This window comes from Coregonus lavaretus (assembly GCF_964263955.1).
Source record: "Coregonus lavaretus genome assembly, chromosome: 1".
NCBI classification, from domain to species: domain Eukaryota; kingdom Metazoa; phylum Chordata; class Actinopteri; order Salmoniformes; family Salmonidae; genus Coregonus; species Coregonus lavaretus.
Genome location: NC_139988.1, coordinates 66809188 through 66832699, shown reverse-complemented (window position 1 = coordinate 66832699; position 23512 = coordinate 66809188). Strand labels below are relative to the sequence as shown.

At 42.4% G+C, this 23512-nt stretch overlaps 1 protein-coding gene across 1 annotated transcript; it reads left to right on the top strand.

Moving 5' to 3' along the window:
- Positions 1 to 2251: 2251 nt before the first annotated feature.
- Positions 2252 to 18827, top strand: LOC311131660 (heparan sulfate glucosamine 3-O-sulfotransferase 2-like; the record flags this gene model as incomplete). The annotated part of the gene is made up of 2 exons (XM_084164772.1): positions 2252 to 2772; positions 18209 to 18827. 2 exons carry the CDS (start codon positions 2252 to 2254, stop codon positions 18825 to 18827), a joined length of 1140 nt encoding a protein of 379 aa, XP_084020898.1.
- Between the last annotated feature and the right edge of the window lie 4685 nt (positions 18828 to 23512).

The window sequence follows — 23512 nt, the reverse complement described above, 5'->3', positions numbered from 1 at the left end:
TGTCATTTCTCTTTGCTTATTTGAGCCGTTCTTGCCATAATATGGACTTGGTCTTCACCAAATAGGACTATCTTCTGTATACCACCCCTACCTTGTCACAACACAACGGATTGGCTCAAACGCATTAAGAAGGAAAGAAATTCCACAAATTAAGTTTTAAGAAGGCACACCTGTAAATTGAAATGCATTCCAGGTGACTACCTCATGAAGCTGGTTGAGAGAATGCCAAGAGTGTGCAAAGCTGTCATCAAGGCAAAGGGGGTGGCTACTTTAAGAACCTCAAATATTGTGATGAGGTGTGAATGACGGAGTCAGGCGCAGGAGGTAAAACACCGAAATAAAGAGTTTATTCAGTGTACAATAATGTAGCGCATATAGCGACAGAACAAAACTAGCACAAGGGAAAACCAACCTTGGCTGCATACAAGTAAAGAGTAGCTCAACCGAGCTACTCACTCTCACAACGAACAATCACTCACAAAGGACAAGTAGGGCAGAGGGAACACTTATACACAGACTAATGAGGGAATGTGTACCAGGTGTGTGTGATTGACAAGACAAGACAAGACAAGACAAGACAAGACAAGACAAGACAAGACAAGACAAGACAAGACAAGACAAGACAAATGGAGTGATGATAAATGGAGCGGTAGTGGCTGGTAAGCCGGTGACGACGAACGCCGAAACCTGCCCGAGCAAGGAGGAGGGGCAGCCTCGGCTGAATTCGTGACAAATATAAAATATATTTTGATTTGATTAACACTTTTTTGGTTACTACAGGATTCCATATGTGTTATTTCATAGTTTTGATGCCTTCACTATTATTCTATAATGTAGAAAATAGTAAAAATAAAGAAAAACCCTGGAACGAGTAGGTGTGTCCAAACCTTTGACTGGTACTGTGTATATATCTCCCTTATTGATGTCACCTGTTAAATCCACTTCAATCAGCGTAGATGAAGGGGATGAGACAGGTTAAATAAGGATTTTTAAGCCTTGAGACAATTGAGACATGGATTGTGTATGTGTGCCATTCAGAGTGTGAATGGGCAAGACAACATATTTAAGTGCCTTTGAAAGGGGTATGGTAGTAGGTGCCAGGCGCACAAGTTTGAGTGTGTCAAGAAGTACAATGCTGCTGGGTTTTTCACGCTCAACAGTTTTCTGTGTGTATCAACAATGGTCCACCACCCAAAGGACATCCAGCCAATTTGACACAACTGTGGGAAGCATTGGAGTCAACGTGGGCCAGTATCCCTGTGGAAGGCTTTCGACACCTTGTAGTCCATGCCGGGACGAATTGAGGATGTTCTGAGGGCAAAGGGGAGTAGAACTCAATATTAGGAAGGTGTCACTAATGTTTTGTACACATATATATATATATATGAATGACATGTAAGCTCGTAATTATTGTCATAATTTATATAATGATAGATATGCTATAGTCAAAGATTAACCCTTCCAGACATCGATTTACATGGCTGGCATAAGCATTGGTTCAGCAGGTCTGATGACCAAATACAATACATATTCTAATACATTACAGTGGACTAGCAGCAATAAATCAATGAAAGCCTATTGCACAATTCAAATATTTAGTATTTAGTCAGTTTAATATTTGGGTAGGCTAGAGGAACCTACAGATTTTTTCTCCAAAAAAGAAACGATGATAACTGACGTCAGACGCACCTTTAATAATGTATATTTTGCTCTTGTGTGCTTGTGTTGGCACTGGCAGTCTTGTCAAGGAGACGGAGCAGAGTGCACTGCGCCGCACGCTCACAGCTTTCGAGCTTTTGCGCTAATTAGGAGTAAGAAATACAAGGATTTTACATTAGGATGTGTTCAAGATTTCAACATCATAACGGAAAGGAAGAGTTTTTTAACTGAGAGAATAAGTAAAACATACTATAGTAGGCTACTATTTCCTGACGCAAGCACACACCTGAGTGATTTTGGTGGCTCGATCCAGGATGAAGTTAAATGTGTCGCAATAGTGAAATAATTCGGATATCTGAAACAAGCTTGAATGGAATACCCTGACTGCTATTTGTAATGTGGGCTTTTAGCCACCACTTAAACTGTTCCCACGGCAGTTTCTGTGGAATGGAGATTTTAGTCAGCGCTGCGTAATGGGTTTAAATGCCCGTGGATATGGGCTACGTTTCGTCTTCTCTCTTTTAGCGACAACGCAGATGCTAAGTGAATAATCAATCCCCCAAAAACATGCACCATATAAATCCATTGAGATATGGCATGCATTCTCCTCTATAGCCGAGTTGCGCCGTCTTCATATAGGCATACAAGGACATGCATTTGCTTATTCTCCCTATCTCTATCACTATCATATTTATGCTACTGTCTCTTATTTTCTTCTGATGCCATCATGCAAAAACCAAGTGATCCAACGCAGAACTGCCTGCGCCTCAGGAGTGATGGGGGCAATAAACTTAAGCAAAAATCTCCGTACTGCACTTTGCCATTGGACGCGAGAGGAACAAGGGAAATATCTCTCCATGAAGCGAACCAAAGCAAAGCCTCTGTTCATCTCAACACAGTTCGCAATAACACATCAGACCGTACTACCACTAACAAGATGGGCAGTGGGAAGTTCGGGAATAAGAAGTTGCCAAATGCCATCATTGTCGGTGTTAAAAAGGGCGGCACAAGAGCGGTCTTGGAGTTTATAAGAATCCATCCGGACGTACGGGCGGTCGGTACAGAAACGCATTTTTTCGACAGGAACTATGACCGTGGACTAGACTGGTACAGGTAAGACATTAACTAATTTTACACCTGCACCGGTGTCGACCTAGGGGGCACATCTACGGAAGCCAACCGTCAGGCCAACAGCTGTGTTGCGTTCGAATTCATCATGCATTGGATTTTAGCTAAATGAGCTCTTGCTGTTAGTCCTGACTTTTGTAAAGACGCATTTTGTAAAAAGGTCAATTTTGTGAAAATGATCCTCTTGTGGAAGGCTCAATACCACAACTTGTATTAATCTTGCTGTAATTTCTTGCCATTCCCCAGAAACCCAATTAACCTAATAATTCCCCGCACATGTCTCCCTCCCTCCTCTAACTTAGTTTTTTGCAATCATAATTAATTGTAGCCTACTAGTCTCTCTGTTGAACGAGACAATGCAATCATCAGTGGAGAGGAGCGTTGAATCATTGAATCACGTGACTAGTGTGTAGCCCGGAGAAATAGCCTCCTCCTACCTGTTCATCTGTTCAAAGGCATTGTCAGAGAATCAATTACAAACAACAGTTTCATGTAATGTTGACAGTGGTCAGTGGAGGATGACAATAATTGCAAGACATTTTGTGCCACATCAACTCAGATGTTTTTGTCATCCATCAAAAGACTAACTTGAGCATTTACTTTCTAAATAAATATATTTTCTTTTTCAGAACTTGTCTTCAGAAGATTGATACATGATGTGTCAATTTGTCAACAGTAGGCTAAAAGCTGATGATTCCTTGCAACTGTATTTTTAGCCATTGTTTGAAACTGTTTTTTTTTCTTCTCAATGAATATGATACCCCTTCATTAAATTAAATCAAACAGAACTATGAGTGAGTTTTAGAACATGAAGTGACCAAAAATAATCGGTGTACCTGACAGAAAACAACCGAAAGTTTGGTGGCCTACTTGTTTGACCCAGTTATGACCCAGAGAGTCACTTTCCTCTGTCCAATCTACATTACATCTCACAGGTGATTTATTACTGCTAAACCTGGGACTGAGCTAGATACAGTATATGAGAAAGATAGCGAGATCTTTCCCAGACAAGTCTCTTGTGGCAACAGCCTTTTGTGACATTGGTAAAGCGTCCTTATTGTTTTTGCGTCTCACTGGAAACAGGACCATAGCCAGACTGGACCTCCCTTGATGTCTATGGCAATAACGTACTAATATACTTTCCATACTAAGTTAGTATACAATTACTAAATATACTGTAGGTATAGGATAAATAATTGTATGTTAGACTAGTGTACCTTTTACTGAATCATGTAAATCATAGACAATGTGCTCAACACATTTCACTGCACCTATCCAGTGGATGTGACAATAAAACATATGGCACATATGGATTCATGTAGGAACCAAAAAAGTGTTAAACAAATCAAAATATATTTTATATTTGAGATTCTTCAAAGTAGCCACACTTTGCCTTGATGACAGCTTTGCACACTATTGGCATTATCTCAACCAGATTCATGAGGTAGTCACCTGGAATGCATTTCAATTAACAGGTGTGCCTTGTTAAAAGTTAATTTGCAGAATTAGTCAAACCTGCACCTTAGAGGCTGCTGCCCTATGTACATAGACATGGAATCACTGGTCACTTTAATAATGGAACACTGGTCACTTTTTAATAATGTTTACATACTGCTTTACTCATTTCATATGTACAGTGCATTCGGAAAGTATTCAGACCCCTTTCCTTTTTCCACATGTTGTTACGTTACTGCCTTATTCTAAAATGGATTACAGTGGGGGAAAAAAGTATTTAGTCAGCCACCAATTGTGCAAGTTCTCCGACTTAAAAAGATGAGAGAGGCCTGTAATTTTCATCATAGGTACACGTCAACTATGACAGACAAAATGAGGGGAATAAATCCTGAAAATCACATTGTAGGATTTTTAATGAATTTATTTGCAAATTATGTTGGAAAATAAGTATTTGGTCAATAACAAAAATTTGGTCAATAACAAAGTTGTTATATACCCTTTGTTGGCAATGACACAGGTCAAATGTTTTCTGTAAGTCTTCACAAGGTTTTCACACACTGTTGCTGGTATTTTGGCCCATTCCTCCATGCAGATCTCCTCTAGAGCAGTGATGTTTTGGGGCTGTCGCTGGGCAACACAGACTTTCAACTCACTCCAAAGATTTTCTATGGGGTTGAGATCTGGAGACTGGCTAAGCCACTCCAGGACCTTGAAATGCTTCTTACGAAGCCACTCCTTCGTTGCCCGGGCGGTGTGTTTGGGATCATTGTCATGCTGAAAGACCCAGCCACGTTTCATCTTCAATGCCCTTGCTGATGGAAGGGGGTTTTCACTCAAAATCTCACGATACATGGCCCCATTCATTCTTTCCTTTACACGGATCAGTCGTCCTGGTCCCTTTGCAGAAAAACAGCCCCAAAGCATGATGTTTCCACCCCCATGCTTCACAGTAGGTATGGTGTTCTTTGGATGCAACTCAGCATTCTTTGTCCTCCAAACACAACGAGTTGAGTTTTTACCAAAAAGTTCTATTTTGGTTTCATCTGACCATATGACATTCTCCCAATCCTCTTCTGGATCATCCAAATGCACTCTAGCAAACTTCAGACGGGCCTGGACATGTACTGGCTTAAGCAGGGGGACACGTCTGGCACTGCAGGATTTGAGTCCCTGGCGGCGTAGTGTGTTACTGATGGTAGGCTTTGTTACTTTGGTCCCAGCTCTCTGCAGGTCATTCACTAGGTCCCCCCGTGTGGTTCTGGGATTTTTGCTCACCGTTCTTGTGATCATTTTGACCCCACGGGGTGAGATCTTGCGTGGAGCCCCAGATCGAGGGAGATTATCAGTGGTCTTGTATGTCTTCCATTTCCTAATAATTGCTCCCACAGTTGATTTCTTCAAACCAAGCTGCTTACCTATTGCAGATTCAGTCTTCCCAGCCTGGTGCAGGTCTACAATTTTGTTTCAGGTGTCCTTTGACAGCTCTTTGGTCTTGGCCATAGTGGAGTTTGGAGTGTGACTGTTTGAGGTTGTGGACAGGTGTCTTTTATACTGATTACAAGTTCAAACAGGTGCCATTAATTCAGGTAATGAGTGGAGGACAGAGGAGCCTCTTAAAGAAGAAGTTACAGGTCTGTGAGAGCCAGAAATCTTGCTTGTTTGTAGGTGACCAAATACTTATTTTCCACCATAATTTGCAAATAAATTCATTAAAAATCCTACAATGTGATTTTCTGGAGAAAATAAATCTCAATTTGTCTGTCATAGTTGACGTGTACCTATGATGAAAATTACAGGCCTCTCTCATCTTTTTAAGTGGGAGAACATGCACAATTGGTGGCTGACTAAATACTTTTTTTCCCCACTGTAAATAAATGTTTTGCCTCATCAATCTACACACAATACCCCATAATGACAAAGCGAAAACATATTTTTTGAAATGTATTAAAAATTAAAAAACAGAAATAACTTATTTACATAAGTATTTAGACCCTTTGCTATGAGACACGAAATTGAGCTCAGGTGCATCCTGTTTCCATTGATCATCCTTGAGATGTTTATACAATTTGATTGGAGTCCACCTGTGATAAATCCAATTGATTGGACATGATTTGGAAAGGCACACACTTGTCTATATAAGGACCCACAGTTGACAGTGCATGTCGAGTATGTCTACCTCTGCTAAGCTTCCCAGTAAAGCAAGAAAATAATCAAGCATCCCAGAAAAGTGTTAAAAATAGCCCACGTTAACATATGTAGCTTAAGAAACAAGGTTCATGAAATCAATAATTTGCTAGTAACAGATGACATTCATATTCTGACAATCTCTGAAACTCACTTAGATAATACCTTTGATGATACAGTGGTAGCAATACGAGGTTATAACATTTACAGAAAATACAGAAATGCCAACGGGGGCGGTGTTGCGGTCTATATTCAGAACCACATTCCTTTAAAGCTTAGAGAGGATCTCATGTTAAATACTGTTGAAGTAATATGGCTACAGGTTCACCTGCCTCACCTAAAGCCCATTCTGGTGGGAAGCTGCTATAGACCACCAAGTGCTAACAGTCAGTATCTGGATAACATGTGTGAAATGCTTGATAATATATGTGATATCAATAGAGAGGTATACTTTCTGGGTGATTTTAAATATTGACTGGCTTTCATCAGGCTGCTCAAGAGAAAGCTTCAAACTGTAACTAGTGCCTGCAACCTGGTTCAGGTTATCAATCAACCTACCAGGGTAGTTACAAACAGTACAGGAATGAAATCATCAACATGTATTGATCATATCTTTACTAATGCTGCAGAAATTAGTTTGAAAGCAGTATCCAAATCCATCGGATGTAGTGATCACAAAATAGTAGCCGTATCTAGGAAAACCAAAGTTCCAAAGGCTGGGCCTAATATTGTGCATAAGAGGTCATACAATAAGTTTTGTAGTGATTCCTATGTTGTTGATGTGAAGAATATTTGTTGGTCTGTGGTGTGTAATGACGAACAACCAGACGCTGCACTTAACAAATTTATGAAATTGCTTATCCCAGTTACTAATAAGCATGCAACCATTAAGAAAATGACTGTAAAAACTGTTAAATCCCTGTGGATTGATGAGGAATTGAACATTTGTATGGCTGAGAAGGTTGAGGCAAAAGAGATGTCAAATAGGTCTGGCTGTACAACTGATTAGCAAACGTAATGCAAATTGTGAAAACATGTGACTACACTGAATAAAAAGAAGAAGAAACTACACTATGAAACAAAGATAAATGACATAAAGAATGATAGTAAAAAGCTTTGGAGCACCTTAAATTACATTTTGGGCAAAAGGCAAACTCCGCTCCATAATTCATTGAATCAGATGGCTCATTCATCACAAAACCCACTGATATTGCAAACTACTTTAATTATTTTTTCATTGGCAAGATTAGCAAACTTAGGCATGAAATGCCAGCAACAAATGCTGACACTACAAATCCAAGTATATCTGACCAAATTATGAAAGACAAACATTGTAATTTTGAATTCCATAAAGTAAGTGTGGAAGAGGTGAAAAAAGTATTATTGTCGATCAACAATGACAAGCCACCGGGGTCTGACACCTTGGATGGAAAATTACTGAGGATAATAGCGGCCGATATTGCTACTCCTATTTGCCATATGTTCAATTTAAGCCAACTAGAAAGTGTGCGCCCTCAGGCCTGGAGGGACGCAAAAGTTATTCCCCTACCTAAGAATAGTAAAGCCCCCTTAACTGGCTCAAATAGCTGACCAATCAGCCTTTTACCAACCCTTAGTAAACTTTTGGAAAAAATGGTGTTTGACCAGATAAAATGCTATTTTACAGTAAACAAACTGACAACAGACTTTCAGCACGCTTATAGGGAAGGACATTCAACAAGCACAGCACTGACACAAATGACTGATGATTGGCTGAGAGAAATTGATGATAAAAATATTGTGTGTTTGTGTTTTGTTAGACTTCAGTGAGGCTTTTGACAATATTGATCATAGTCTGTTGCTGGAAAAACATATGTGTTATGGCTTTACACCCCCTGCTATATTGTGGATAAAGAGTTACCTGTCTAACAGAAAACAGAGGGTGTTCTTTAATGGAAGCCTCTCCAACAAAATCCAGGTAGAATCAGGAATTCCCCAGGGCAGCTGTCTAGGCCCCTTACTTTTTTCAATCTTTACTAACGACATGCCACTGGCTTTGAGTAAAGCTAGTGTGTCTATGTATGCGGATGACTCAACACTATACATGTCAGCTACCACAATGACTGAAATGACAGCAACACTTAACAAAGAGCTGCAGTTAGTTTCAGAATGGGTGGCAAGGAATAATTTAGTCCTAAATATTTCAAAAAAGCATTGTATTTGGGACAAATCATTTACTAAACCCTAAACCTCAACTAAATCTTGTAATGAATAATGTGGAAATTGTACAAGTTGAGGAGACTAAATTGCTTGGAGTAACCCTGGATTGTAAACTGTCATGGTCAAAACATATTGATACAACAGTAGCTAGGATCGGGAGAAGTCTGTCTATAATAAAGCGCTGCTCTGCATTCTTAATAGCACTATCAACAAGGCAGGTTCTAGTTTTGTCACACCTGGACTACTGTTCAGTCGTGTGGTCAGGTGCCACAAAGAGGTACTTAGGAAAATTGCAATTGGCTCAGAACAGGGCAGCACGGTTGGCCCTTTGATGTACACAGAGAGCTAACATTAACATGTCAATCTCTCCTGGCTCAAAGTGGAGGAGAGATTGACTTCATCACTACTTGTATTTGTGAGAGGTATTGGCATGTTGAATGAACCAAGCTGTCTGTTTGAACTACTGTCACCCATGCATACCCCACAAGACATGCCACCAGAGGTCTCTTCACAGTCTCCAAGTCAATAACAGACGATGGGAGGCAGCAGCTAATGAGGATGCATAATAAATACAAATGTCAGAGCAAAAACCAAGCCTTGAGGTCAAAGGAATTGTCCGTAGAGCTCCGAGAGCATTGTGTCGAGGCACAGATCTGAGGAAGGGTACCAAAACATTTCTGCAGCATTGAAGGTCCCCAAGAACACAGTGAATTCCATCATTCTTAAATGGAAGAAGTTTGGAACCACTAAGACTCTTCCTTGAGCTGGCCGCCCGGCCAAACTGACCAATCAGGAGAGAAGGGCCTTGGTCAGGGAGGTGACTCTGACAGAGCTCCAGAGTTCCTCTGTGGAGATGGGAGAACCTTCCAGAAGGACAACCATCTCTACAGCACTCCACCAATCAGGCCTTTATGGTAGCGTGGCCAGACGGAAGCCACTCCTCAGTAAAAGGCACATGACAGCCCACTTGGAGTTTGCCAAAAGGCACCTAAAGGACTCACAGACCATGAGAAACAAGATTCTCTAGTCTGATGAAACCAAGATTGAACTCCTTGACCTGAAAGCCAAGCGTCACGTCTGGAGGAAACCTGGCACCATCCCTACGGTGAAGCATGGTGGTGGCAGCATCATGCAGTGGGGATGTTTTTCAGCAGCAGAGACTGGGAGACTAGTCAGGGGGGAAAGATTAATGGAGCAAGGTACAAAGAGATCCTTGATGAAAACCTGCTCCAGAGTGCTCAGGACCTCAGACTGGGGCGAAGGTTCACCTTCCAACAGGACAACGACCCTAAGCACACAGCCAAGACAACGAAGGTGTGGCTTCGGGACAAGTCTCTGAATGTCCTTGAGTGGCCCAGCCAGAGCCCGGACTTGAACCCGATTTAACATCTCTGGAGAGACCTGAAAATAGTTGTGCAGCGACACTCCCCATCCAACCTGACAGAGCTTGAGAGGATCTGCAGAAAATAATGGGAGAAACTCCCCAAGTCAAATCAAATCAAATCAAATGTTATTGGCCACATGCGCCGAATACAACAGGTGCAGACATTACAGTGAAATGCTTACTTACAGCCCTAAACCAACAGTGCATTTATTTTTAATAAAAATGTAAAATAAAACAACAACAAAAAAGTGTTGAGAAGAAACGAGCAGAAGTAAAATACAATAACAGTAGGGAGGCTATATATACAGGGGGGTACCGGGGCAGAGTCAATGTGCGGGGGCACCGGCTAGTTGAGGTAGTTGAAGTAATATGTACATGTGGGTAGAGTTAAAGTGACTATGCATAAATAATTAACAGAGTAGCAGCAGCGTAAAAAGATGGGGTGGGGGGCAGTGCAAATAGTCCGGGTAGCCATGATTAGCTGTTCAAGAGTCTTATGGCATGGGGGTAGAAGCTGTTGAGAAGTCTTTTGGACCTAGACGTGGCACTCCGGTACCGCTTGCCGTGCGGTAGCAGAGAGAACAGTCTATGACTAGGGTAGCTGGAGTCTTTTACAATTTTGAGGGCCTTCCTCTGACACCGCCTGGTATAGAGGTCCTGGATGGCAGGAAGCTTGGCCCCAGTGATGTACTGGGCCGTACGCACTACCCTCTGTAGTGCCTTGCGGTCGGAGGCCGAGCAGTTGCCATACCAGGCGGTGATGCAACCAGTTAGGATGCTCTCGATGGTGCAGCTGTAGAATTATTTGAGGATATGAGGACCCATGCCAAATCTTTTCAGTCTCCTGAGGGGGAATAGGCTTTGTCGTGCCCTCTTCACGACTGTCTTGGTGTGTTTGGACCATGATAGTTTGTTGGTGATGTGGACACCAAGGAACTTGAAGCTCTCAACCTGTTCCACTACAGCCCCATCGATGAGAATGGGGGCGTGCTCAGTCCTCTTTTTTTTCCTGTAGTCCACAATCATCTCCTTTGTCTTGGTCACGTTGAGGGAGAGGTTGTTATCCTGGCACCACACGGCCAGGTCTCTGACCTCCTCCCTATAGGCTGTCTCATCGTTGTCGGTGATCTGGCCTACCACTGTTGTGTTGTCGGCAAACTTAATGATGGTGTTGGAGTCGTGCCTGGCCATGCAGTCATGGGTGAACAGGGACTACAGGAGGGGACTGAGCACGCACCCCTGAGGGGCCCCTGTTTTGAGGATCAGTGTGGTATATGTGTTGTTACCTACCCTTACCACCTGGGGGCGGCCCGTCAGGAAGTCCAGGATCCAGTTGCAGAGGGAGGTGTTTAGTCCCAGGATCCTTAGCTTAGTGATGAGCTTTGAGGGCACTATGGTGTTGAATGCTAAGCTGTAGTCAATGAATAGCATTCTCACTTAGGTGTTCCTCTTGTCCAGGTGGGAAAGGGCAGTGTGGAGTGCAATAGAGATTGCATCATCTGTGGATCTGTTGGGGTGGTATGCAAATTGGAGTGGGTCTAGGGTTTCTGGGATAATGGTGTTGTGAACCATGACCAGCCTTTCAAAGCACTTCATGGCTACAGACGTCAGTGCTACGGGTCGGTAGTCATTTAGGCAGGTTATCTTAGTGTCCTTGGGCACGGGGACTATGGTGGTCTGCTTGAAACATGTTGGTATTACAGACTCAGTCAGGGACATGTTGAAAATGTCAGTGAAGACACTTGCCAGTTGGTCAGCACATGCTCGGAGTACACGTCCTGGTAATCCGTCTGGCCCTGCGGCCTTGTGAATGTTGACCTGCTTAAAAGTCTTACTCACATCGGCTACGGAGAGCGTGAATACATAGTCATCCGGAACAGCTGGTGCTCTCATGCATGCTTCAGTGTTGCTTGCCTCGAAGCGAGCATAGAAGTGGTTTAGCTCGTCTGGAAGTCTTGTGTCACTGGGCAGCTCGCGGCTATGCTTCCCTTTGTAGTCTGTAATAGTTTTCAAGCCCTGCCACATCCGACGAGCGTCAGAGCCGGTGTAGTATGATTCAATCTTAGTCCTGTATTGACTCTTTGCCTGTTTGATGGTTCGTCGGAGGACATAGTGGGATTTCTTATAAGCGTTCGGGTTAGAGTCCCGCTCCTTGAAAGCGGCAGCTCTACCCTTTAGCTCAGTGCTGATGTTTCCTGTAATCCATGGCTTCTGGTTGGGGTATGTACGTACGGTCAGTGTGGGGATGACATTATCGATGCACTTATTGATAAAGCCAGTGACTGATGTGGTCTACTCCTGTCCTGTCCCCTTAGCAGAAAAACACCCCCAAAGCATAATGTTTCCACCTCCATGTTTGACGGTGGGGATTGTGTTCTTGGGGTCATAGGCAGCATTCCTCCTCCTCCAAACACGGCGAGTTGAGTTTATGCCAAAGACCTCCATTTTGGTCTCATCTGACCACAAGACTTTCACCCAGTTCTCATCTGAATCAATCAGATGTTCATTGGCAAACTTCAGACGGGCATGTATATGTGCTTTCTTGAGCAGGGGGACCTTGCGGGCGCTGCAGGATTTCTGTCCTTCACGGCGTAGTGTGTTACCAATCGTTTTCTTGGTGACTATGGTCCCAGCTGCCTTGAGATCATTGACAAGATCCTCCCGTGTAGTTCTGGGCTGATTCCTCACCGTTCTCATGATCATTGCAACTCCACGAGGTGAGATCTTGCATGGAGCCCCAGGCCGAGGGAGATTGACAGTTCTTTTGTGATTCTTCCATTTGCGAATAATCGCACCAACTGTTGTCACCTTCTCACCATGCATGCTTGGCGATGGTCTTGTAGCCCATTCCAGCCTTGTGTAGGTCTACAATCTTGTCCCTTACATCCTTTGAGAGCTCTTTGGTCTTGGCCATGGTGGAGAGTTTGGAATCTGATTGATTGATTGCTTCTGTGGACAGGTGTCTTTTATACAGGTAACAAACTGAGATTAGGAGCACTCCCTTTAAGAGTGTGCTCCTAATCTCAGCTCGGTACCTGTATAAAAGACACCTGGGAGCCAGAAATCTTTCTGATTGAGAGGGGGTCAAATACTTATTTCCCTCATTAAAATGCAAATCAATTTATAACATTTCTGACATGCGTTTTTCTGGATTTTGTTGTTGTTATTCTGTCTCTCACTGTTCAAATAAACCTACAATAAAAATTATAGACTGATCATTTCTTTGTCAGTGGGCAAACGTACAAAATCAGCAGGGGATCAAATACTTTTTTCCCTCACTGTATATACAGCTATGGAACAAAATAAGAGACCACTGCAAAATGTTCTTAAATCAGCATCTCTACATGTATGACAGCCATTCCATTCCAGTGTCTGTTGAATTCCAACACAGGCACACCTCATTCTACTGAATTAGGTACTGATTAGGTGATCACATGAACCAAATCTTATTTAACGAGGAAAAGTATAAAAACCACTGCTGTGGTCATCACTATCCTCTTGCAATAGGACCAGCTGGATGGCAAAAACAGTGCTAATAGTACCTCAAAAGTTATATTAATCAAAAAATAACTATTGACCATGCCAAAAAAATTTTGAGTGAGGAAAAGAAGGGTTCAATTCTGGCTTTACTGGCAAAGGGATACAGTGAATGTCAGGTTGCTTCCATCCTTAAAATGTCAAAGACGGCGGTTCATAAGAACAAGGTCAAGCAGCAGACATTGGAGACAACAAAGCTACAGACCGGCAGAGGGCAAAAACGACTCTCTACTGACCGGGATGACCGCCAACTCATTCGAATGTCACTCAACAACCGTAGGATGACATCAAGTGACCTACAAAAAGAATGGCAAACGGCAGCTGGGGTGAAGTGCACGGCGAGGACGGTTCGAAACAGGCTCCTAGGGGCAGGGCTAAAGTCGTGCAAAGCTAGAAAAAAGCCCTTCATCAATGAGAAGCAAAGAAGAGCCAGGCTGAGGTTTGCAAAAGACCATAAGGATTGGACCGAAGAGGACTGGAGTAAGGTCATCTTCTCTGACGAGTCCAATTTTCAGCTTTGCCCAACACCTGGTCATCTAATGGTTAGACGGAGACCTGGAGAGGCCTACAAGCCACAGTGTCTCGCACCCACTGTGACATTTTGTGGAGGATCGGTGATGATCTGGGGGTGCTTCAGCAAGGCTGGAAATGGGCAGATTCGTCTTTGTGAAGGACGCATGACTCAAGCCACGTACAAGGTTGTCCTGGAAGAAAACTTGCTTCCTTTTGCTCTGACATTGTTCCCCAACTCTCAGGATTGGTTTTTCCAGCAGGACAATACGCCATGCCACACAGCCAGGTCAATCAAGATGTGGATGGAGGACCACCAGATCAAGACCCTGTCATGGCCAGCCCAATCTCCAGACCTGAACCCCATTGAAAAGTTCTGGAATGTGATCAAGAGGAAGATGGATGGTCACAAGCCATCAAACAAAGCCGAGCTGCTTGAACTTTTGCGCCAGGAGTGGCATAAAGTCACCCAACATCAATGTGAAAGACTGGTGGAGAGCATGCCAAGACGCATGAAAGCTGTGATTGAAAAATCAGGGTTATTCCACCAAATATTGATTTTGAACTCTTCCTAAGTTAAAACATTACTATTGTGTTGTTTAAAATGAACATGAACTTATTTTCTTTGCATTATTCGAGGTCTGACAACACTGCATCTTTTTTGTTATTTTGACCAGTTGTCATTTTCTGCAAATACAGTGGGGAAAAAAGTATTTAGTCAGCCACCAATTGTGCAAGTTCTCCCACTTAAAAAGATGAGAGAGGCCTGTAATTTTCATCATAGGTACACGTCAACTATGACAGACAAAATGAGAAAAAAAATCCTGAAAATCACATTGTAGGATTTTTTATGAATTTATTTGCAAATTATGGTGGAAAATAAGTATTTGGTCAATAACGAAAGTTTCTCAATACTTTGTTATATACCCTTTGTTGGCAATGGCACAGGTCAAACGTTTTCTGTAAGTCTTCACAAGGTTTTCACACACTGTTGCTGGTATTTTGGCCCATTCCTCCATGCAGATCTCCTCTAGAGCAGCGATGTTTTGGGGCTGTCGCTGGGCAACACGAACTTTCAACTCCCTCCAAAGATTTTCTATGGGGTTGAGATCTGGAGACTGGCTAGGCCACTCCAGGACCTTGAAATGCTTCTTACGAAGCCACTCCTTCGTTGCCCGGGCGGTGTGTTTGGGATCATTGTCATGCTGAAAGACCCAGCCACGTTTCATCTTCAATGCCCTTGCTGATGGACGGAGGTTTTCACTCAAAATCTCACGATACATGGCCCCATTCATTCTTTCCTTTACACGGATCAGTCGTCCTGGTCCCTTTGCAGAAAAACAGCCCCAAAGCATGATGTTTCCACCCCCATGCTTCACAGTAGGTATGGTGTTCTTTGGATGCAACTCAGCATTCTTTGTCCTCCAAACACGACGAGTTGAGTTTTTACCAAAAAGTTCTATTTTGGTTTCATCTGACCATATGACATTCTCCCAATCCTCTTCTGGATCATCCAAATGCACTCTAGCAAACTTCAGACGGGCCTGGACATGTACTGGCTTAAGCAGGGCGCACTGCAGGATTTGAGTCCCTGGCGGCGTAGTGTGTTACTGATGGTAGGCTTTGTTACTTTGGTCCCAGCTCTCTGCAGGTCATTCACTAGGTCCCCCCGTGTGGTTCTGGGATTTTTGCTCACCGTTCTTGTGATCATTTTGACCCCACGGGGTGAGATCTTGCGTGGAGCCCCAGATCGAGGGAGATTATCAGTGGTCTTGTATGTCTTCCATTTCCTAATAATTGCTCCCACAGTTGATTTCTTCAAACCAAGCTGCTTACCAATTGCAGATTCAGTCTTCCCAGCCTGGTGCAGGTCTACAATTTTGTTTCTGGTGTCCTTTGACAGCTCTTTCGTCTTGCCCATAGTGGAGTTTGGAGTGTGACTGTTTGAGGTTGTGGACAGGTGTCTTTTATACTGATAACAAGTTCAAACAGGTGCCATTAATACAGGTAACGAGTGGAGGACAGAGGATCCTCTTAAAGAAGAAGTTACAGGTCTGTGAGAGCCAGAAATCTTGCTTGTTTGTAGGTGACCAAATACTTATTTTCCACCATAATTTGCAAATAAATTCATAAAAAATCCTACAATGTGATTTTCTGGATTTTTTTCTCAATCTCTCTGTCATAGTTGACGTGTACCTATGATGAAAATTACAGGCCTCTCTCATCTTTTTAAGTGGGAGAACTTGCACAATTGGTGGCTGACTAAATACTTTTTTTCCCCACTGTAAATGCTCTAAATGACAATATCTTTATTTGGAATTTGGGAGAAATGTTGTCAGTAGTTTATAAAATAAAACAAAAATGTTACTTTTACCCAAACACATACCTATAAATAGTAAAACCAGAGAAACTGTTCATTTTGTAGTGGTCTCTTAATTTTTTCCGCAGCTGTATATACACTACCATGCAAAAGTTTGGGGTCACTTAGAAATTTCCTTGTTTTCAAAAGAAAAGCAATTATTTTGTCCATTAAAATAAAATAAAATAGATCAGAAATATAGTGTAGACATTGTTAATGTTGTAAATAGCTATTGTAGCTGGAAACGGCTGATTTTTAATGGAATATCTACATAGGCGTAAAGAGGCCCATTATCAGCAACCATCAGTCGTGTGTTCCAATGGCATGTTATGTTTGCTAATCCAAGTTTATCATTCTAAAAGGCTAATTGATCATTAGAAAACCCTTTTGCAATTATGTTTGCACAGCTGAAAACTGTTGTGCTGATTAAAGAAGCAATAAAACTGGCCTTCTTGAGACAAGTTGAGTATCTGGAGCATCAGCAATTGTGGGTTCGACTACAGAATCAAAATTGCCAGAAACAAATAACTTTCTTCTGAAACTCGTCAGTCTATTCTTGTTCTGAGAAATGAAGGTTATTCCATGCGAGAAATTGCCAAGAAACTGAAGATCTCGACCAACGCTGTGTACTACTCCCTTCACAGAACAGCGCAAACTGGCTCTAACCAGAATAGAAAGAGGAGTGGGAGGTCCCGGTGCACAACTGAGCAAAAGGACAAATACATTAGAGTATCTAGTTTGAGAAACAGATGCCTCACAGGTCCTCAACTGGTAGCTTCATTTAATAGTACCCGCAAAACACCAGTCTCAACGTCAACAGTGAAGAGGCGACTCCGGGATGCTGACCTTCTAGGCAGAGTTGCAAAGAAAAAGCCATATCTCAGACTGGCCAATAAAAATAAAATATTAAGATGGGCATAAGAACACAGACACTGGACAGAGGAAGATTGGAACAAAGTGTTATGGACAGACAAATTGAAGTTTGAGGTGTTCGGACCACAAAGAAGAACATTTGTGAGACGCAGACCAAATTAAAAGATGCTGGAGGAGTGCTTGATGCCATCTGTCAAGCATGGTGGACGCAATGTGATTGTCTGGGGGTGCTTTGGTGGTGGTAAAGTGGGAGATTTGTACAGGGTAAAAGAGATATTGAAGAAGGAAGGCTATCACTCCATTTTGCAACGCTATGCCATACCCTGTGGACAGCGCTTGATTGGAGCCAATTTCCTCCTACAACAGGACAATGACCCAAAGCACAGCTCCAAACTATGCAATCACTATTTAGGGAAGAAGCAGTCAGCTGGTATTCTGTCTATAAAGGAGTGGCCAGCACAGTCACCGGATCTCAACCCTATTGAGCTGTTGTGGGAGCAGCTTGACCGTATGGTATGTAAGAAGTGCCCATCAAGCCAATCCAACTTGTGGTAGGTGCTTCAGGAAGCATGTTGTGAAATCTCTTCAGATTACCTCAACAAATTGACAACTAGAATGCCAAAGGTCTGCAAGGCTGTAATTGCTGCAAATGGAGGATTCTTTGACGAAAGCAAAGTTTGAAGGACACAATTATTATTTATATTAAAAATCATTATTTCTAACCTTGTCAATGACTACATTTCCTATGCATTTTGCTATATTTCCTATTCAAACTAATTTCATGTATGTTTTCATGGAAAACAAAGACATTTCTAAGTGACCCCAAACTTTTGAACGGTAGTATATATATATATATATATATATGCTGACCTATTCCTCATAATCATGTATTAATTGTCTGTCTCTTCCTCCTCATTCAGATGCCTGATGCCACGGACTATGGAGAGCCAGATCACCATGGAGAAGACACCCAGCTACTTTGTGACGAGGGAGGCGCCTCGCCGGATCTCCGCCATGTCCCGGGACACCAAGCTGATCGTGGTGGTGCGCGACCCTGTCACCCGGGCCATCTCTGACTACACGCAGACCCTGTCCAAGACACCTAACCTTCCCAGCTTCCAGGAGCTGGCCTTCCTGAACCAGAGCTTAGGATTGGTTGACACATCTTGGAATGCCATCCGCATCGGCATGTATGCTCTGCACCTGGAAAACTGGCTCCGCTACTTCCCCCTGTCCCAGATCCACTTCGTCAACGGGGAGCGGCTCATCACGGATCCGGCTGGAGAACTGGCGCGGGTGCAGGACTTCCTGGGTCTGAAACGTATCGTCACGGACAAACATTTCTACTTCAACAGGACCAAAGGTTTCCCCTGCCTGAAGAAACCGGAGAGCAGCAGCTCACCCCGCTGCCTGGGCAAGTCTAAAGGTAGAACCCACATTCAGATAGATCGGGACACTATCGAGCAGCTACGAGACTTCTACAGGCCATACAATGTCAAGTTTTACGAAATGGTGGGTCATGATTTTCGATGGGAATAGAGATTTGTGGGGATGTCCACAGTTTACAAGTGGAACAAGGAGAGACAAGATGTCATCCATGAATGTACACACAGTTTAAACGTTTTTTTTGTGTGGTTATATGGACCTCCTGTTTGGCTGTTGGTTTGAGTGTGGGGCTAGCTAAAGTAATGGGTTCAAGTCCCGCAGGGATCACATACACATATTTAAACAGTTCAGAAAGTATTCAGAGCGCTTGACTTTTCCATATTTTGTTACGTTAGCCTTATTCTAAAATGTATTAAATACATGTTTTTCCTCATCAATCTACACACAATACCCCATAATGTTTATTTTTTTTCGTAAATGCTTAGGTGCATCCTGTTTCCATTGATCATCCTTGAGATGTTTCTACAACTTGATTGGAGTCCACCTGTGGTAAATTCAATTGATTGGACATGATTTGGAAAGGCACACACCTGTCTATATAAGGTCCCACAGTTGACAGTGCATGTCAGAGCAAAAACCAAGCCATGAGGTCGAAGGAATTGTCTGTAGAGCTCCAAGATAGGATTGTGTCGAGGCACAGATCTGGGGAAGGGTACCAAAACATTTCTGCAGCATTGAAGGTCCCGAGGAACACAGTGGCCTCCATCATTCTTAAATGGAAGAAGTTTGGAACCACCAAGACTCTTCCTAGAGCTGGCCGCCCAGCCAAACTGAGCAATCGGGGGAGAAGGGCCTTGGTCAGTGAGGTGACCAAGAACACGATGGTCACTCTGACAGAGCTCCAGAGTTCCTGTGGAGATGGGAGAACCTTCCAGAAGAACAACCATCTCTGCAGCACTCCACCAATCAGGCCTTTATGGTAGAGTGGCCAGATGGAAGCCACTCCTCAGTAAAAGGCACATGACAGCCCATTTGGAGTTTGCCAAAAGACACCTAAAGACTCTCAGACCATGAGAAACAAGATTCTCTGGTCTGATGAAACCAAGATTGAACTCTTTGGCCTGAATGTGTCACGTCTGGAGGAAACCTGGCACCATCAGTGGCAGAGACTGATACAACTCCCCAAATACAGGTGTGCCAAGCTTGTAGCTTCATACCCAAGAAGACTCGAGGCTGTAATCGCTCCAAAGGTGCTTCAACAAAGTACTGAGTAAAGGGTCTGAATACTTATGTAAATGTGATATTTCAGTTTTTTATGTTTAATAAATAAACAACATTTTCTCAAAACCTGTTTTTGCTTTGTCATTATGGGGTATAGTGTGTAGATTGATGAGGGAAAAAAGCAATTTCATCCATTTTAGAATAAGGCTATTACGTAACAAAATGTGGAAAAAGTCAAGGGGTCTGAATACTTTCCGAATGCACTGTACTTACTGTCCTGTTAGCCGCTTTAGATAAAATCTCTTGGCCTTTTCCTGCTGACTAGCTTTCTTCTGTTGCTGACTAATGTATAAAATGAGCAAATGTCATGGGATAGATGTAACTCCCCTCACTAATCTCACTTCCAAGACCATGGAAAATGTGAGCATCATCTTCAGAGAGGGATATCATTGTAAAAGAGAAATAGCACTCTGGGCTTGAACTAAAACTGAAGTGGGAGCTGGGAAGCCTCTGTCGAATCATGTATACACTGTAAAACTTATTGTTGTTTTGACAGTATTATACAATAAAACTAACAGTAAAGTACTATATTAATTATTTACAGTAAATTGCCATAAATGGCAATGCACTCTGGGTGATTTTAGGCGTAAACAGTAAATTATACTTTAAATTCCGAAGAAACTTTGCTTTAACAGTACATTACTGTAACCACACAGCATTGTGGGTCTGGAGTGAACGAACCAAATAAGATGTGTACTACATTTATATGATTTACTAAATTAAGTACACCGACTATTACACTGTAATGAAAAAAATTGATTTATGCGGTAAATGTGTACGTTTATCAAGAGTAAAATACTGTGAAGCATTATACTGCAGCAGACTGTAAATTATGGTGCATTGTGAGAAAATGTTGTGGGCAAGGTTTTTGGCTCTCCAAAATTACGGTACAGTTTATTGTGTTTCGAATGGTACTGTAAATTTGGAGCGCCAAAAACCTTTTGACAACTAGTGCTTGCATGGTATTGTTGTTTCTGGCTAATTAATATATTTTGAGGCGTGCCTTTTAAGAAGGATCGATTGGAGTGGCAGCTAGTCTCAAAACTTTCATGGTTGAGTATTTGCCATGTCTTTTGGTGTAACGAAGACGCTGTGAGTCAAGAAGCAGGTGCAGGTGAAACGTTTAATAAAACAACAAACATGGAATGAGACCACATAACAGTAGCGTCTACGCATAACCACAGGAACAGAATCAATAACGCCTAGGGAAGGAACCAAAGGGAGTGATATATATATATATATATATATATGGGAGGTAATCAGGAAGGTGATTGAGTCCAGGTGAGTCTCATAATAACGCGTAACGATGGTGGCAGGTGGGCGTAATGAACAGTCAACTGGCGACCTCGAGCGCCGGAGAGGGGGAGCGGGAATAGACGTGACAGAGCCTGTTGAGTCGGCTGAGGCATGGTAGCCTAACGAGTCGGCTGAGGCATGGGAACCTGTCGAGCCGGCTGAGGCACGGGAGCCTGACGAGCCGGCTGAGGCACGGGAGCCTGACCAACCGGCTGAGGCACGGGAGCCTGACGAGCCGACTGAGGCATGGGAGGTTGCTTCGGCTGTGGCTTTCGGACCCAACGTCACCAAACAATTAATAAAATAAATACACTCCCTGATGCTCCCCTTTGGTGAGGCGTTATTCTGTAACGTGTACGCTGGGAGTCGGGAAGCAAGTACAGGGAGTGAATTGAATAATAAATGGAACAAAACAAGAAACCCGATTAGCGTGCAGACATGAAACACAGGAACAGAATCAATAACGCCTAGGGAAGGAACCAAAGGGAGTGATATATATAGGGGAGGTAATCAGGAAGGTGATTGAGTCCAGGTGAGTCTCATAATACCGCGATGGTGGCAGGTGGGCGTAATGAACAGTCAACTGGCGACCTCGAGCGCCGGAGAGGGGGAGCGGGACTAGACGTGACATTTGGTCTGTTTTGCCCTGTAGTCGCTGCCAGTTTGGAAGCCTTTGTTAAGGAATCTAAAAGTGCAAGTGATATAAAATACAAAAATGTTGTGTTTTATATCACTTGCACTTTTAGAGGCCTCAACAAAGATTTCCAAACTGGCATTCATTGATATGCTGTAATATGTAAACACATTACCTAGCAGCCAACCTGCTTGCACCAATCCCATGCAATTACTGTAAAATACTGTAAAATACAAACCCCATCTCCCCTCAATGAATTTAATACATTCATTCATGAATTGATTCATTACAATTACCGTAAAAAGATTACAGCAATGCACTGTAAGTTACCATAAAAACAGTGGTAAAAGATTACAGTAACATACTATACCTTTTTTTACGGTAACCTGTAAGATTTTCCAGTGTATAGTAAAGCTCACAATGTGACTGCAATAGCACAAAAACATAATATTTCCAAATCAATTTAAGCTGTGGACTAAATTAGCAATTAACCAGTTTCATTTCATGGATAAGAATGATGTAACATGTAACACTTTACTCCTGCTTTTGATGATGCAAGGTCCCTTTTCATGTTTCAATAAAACATAACTGAAGAAATATAATAAATAAATATAATCCCCCCCCCCATCCCCGCAAGTAAGATCAAATCAGATAAAGACTTTATGAGCCCCTCTTTGTTAGTGAAGGTCACCTCTAATACAGTGGCCTCACTTCCTTTTGAATTTAGACATTTCACCCTTTTCCCAAGGTAACCCACAAATGCTTTTATCTCTTGCCTTTTACGATCTTACTCACATCAATCTCCTCTAAATCAAAGGTTGGTCACAATTGAAAACTGAAGTGTGTGGCCGTACCATCACAGCTACACAGGTACTCCATTTGGATAGATCATTTCAGCTCATCAGACTATAGAATATTTTTTATTGTCCTTTTTTCGCGAATTCCGTGAATAGCTTTCTTATTATTTATGACTCTTTGCTATCATAGAATTTGCACAAATTGTTGAGTTGTCTTTAGTAGTGATGGAATAGCCTTGTTGGGGACGGAATTCCAATAGCTTTTCAAAGACAAAGGAGAGAGCACCTAGTTGTGGCAGGTTGTCAAATTGATTTGGGGTCCACTTGGATTCCACTTGTCACATGATTGCATTGAAGAAGTTTGGATTTGGATGCATGCTTGGAATGTTGAAACTAGGCTGCCTTGACGTGTGCCTCAGGCTTACAAAACGAGTGTCAAAATTCTGGAGTGAAGAAATGAGTTGGCAGTATTTTTGATAGAAACATTAACAGCACTTATTTAAATGGGGCAATACACGTTTTACAATTAGGATAGATTATTCTAGACTAGAGGAAATACAGTATGTACATATACTTTTGCTGTATCTGTTGGTCATGACTCATGACTCATGAAACAGCATTAAATGTGTAACGGATTCATGTTATATTATATCATGTTATGTTCAGATATTATACAATATCCGCATGCAATGAAAGCCTTACCTACCAACATTTGCGCATTAAAAGTGAAAGTTAGACCATACAAATGGAATCAAGAGAAAGCCTGAGTTCTACCGAATGAAGCGGTTCTCATTTCTTTGTGTGACAGAGACACGGTAGCTCGTCATTAC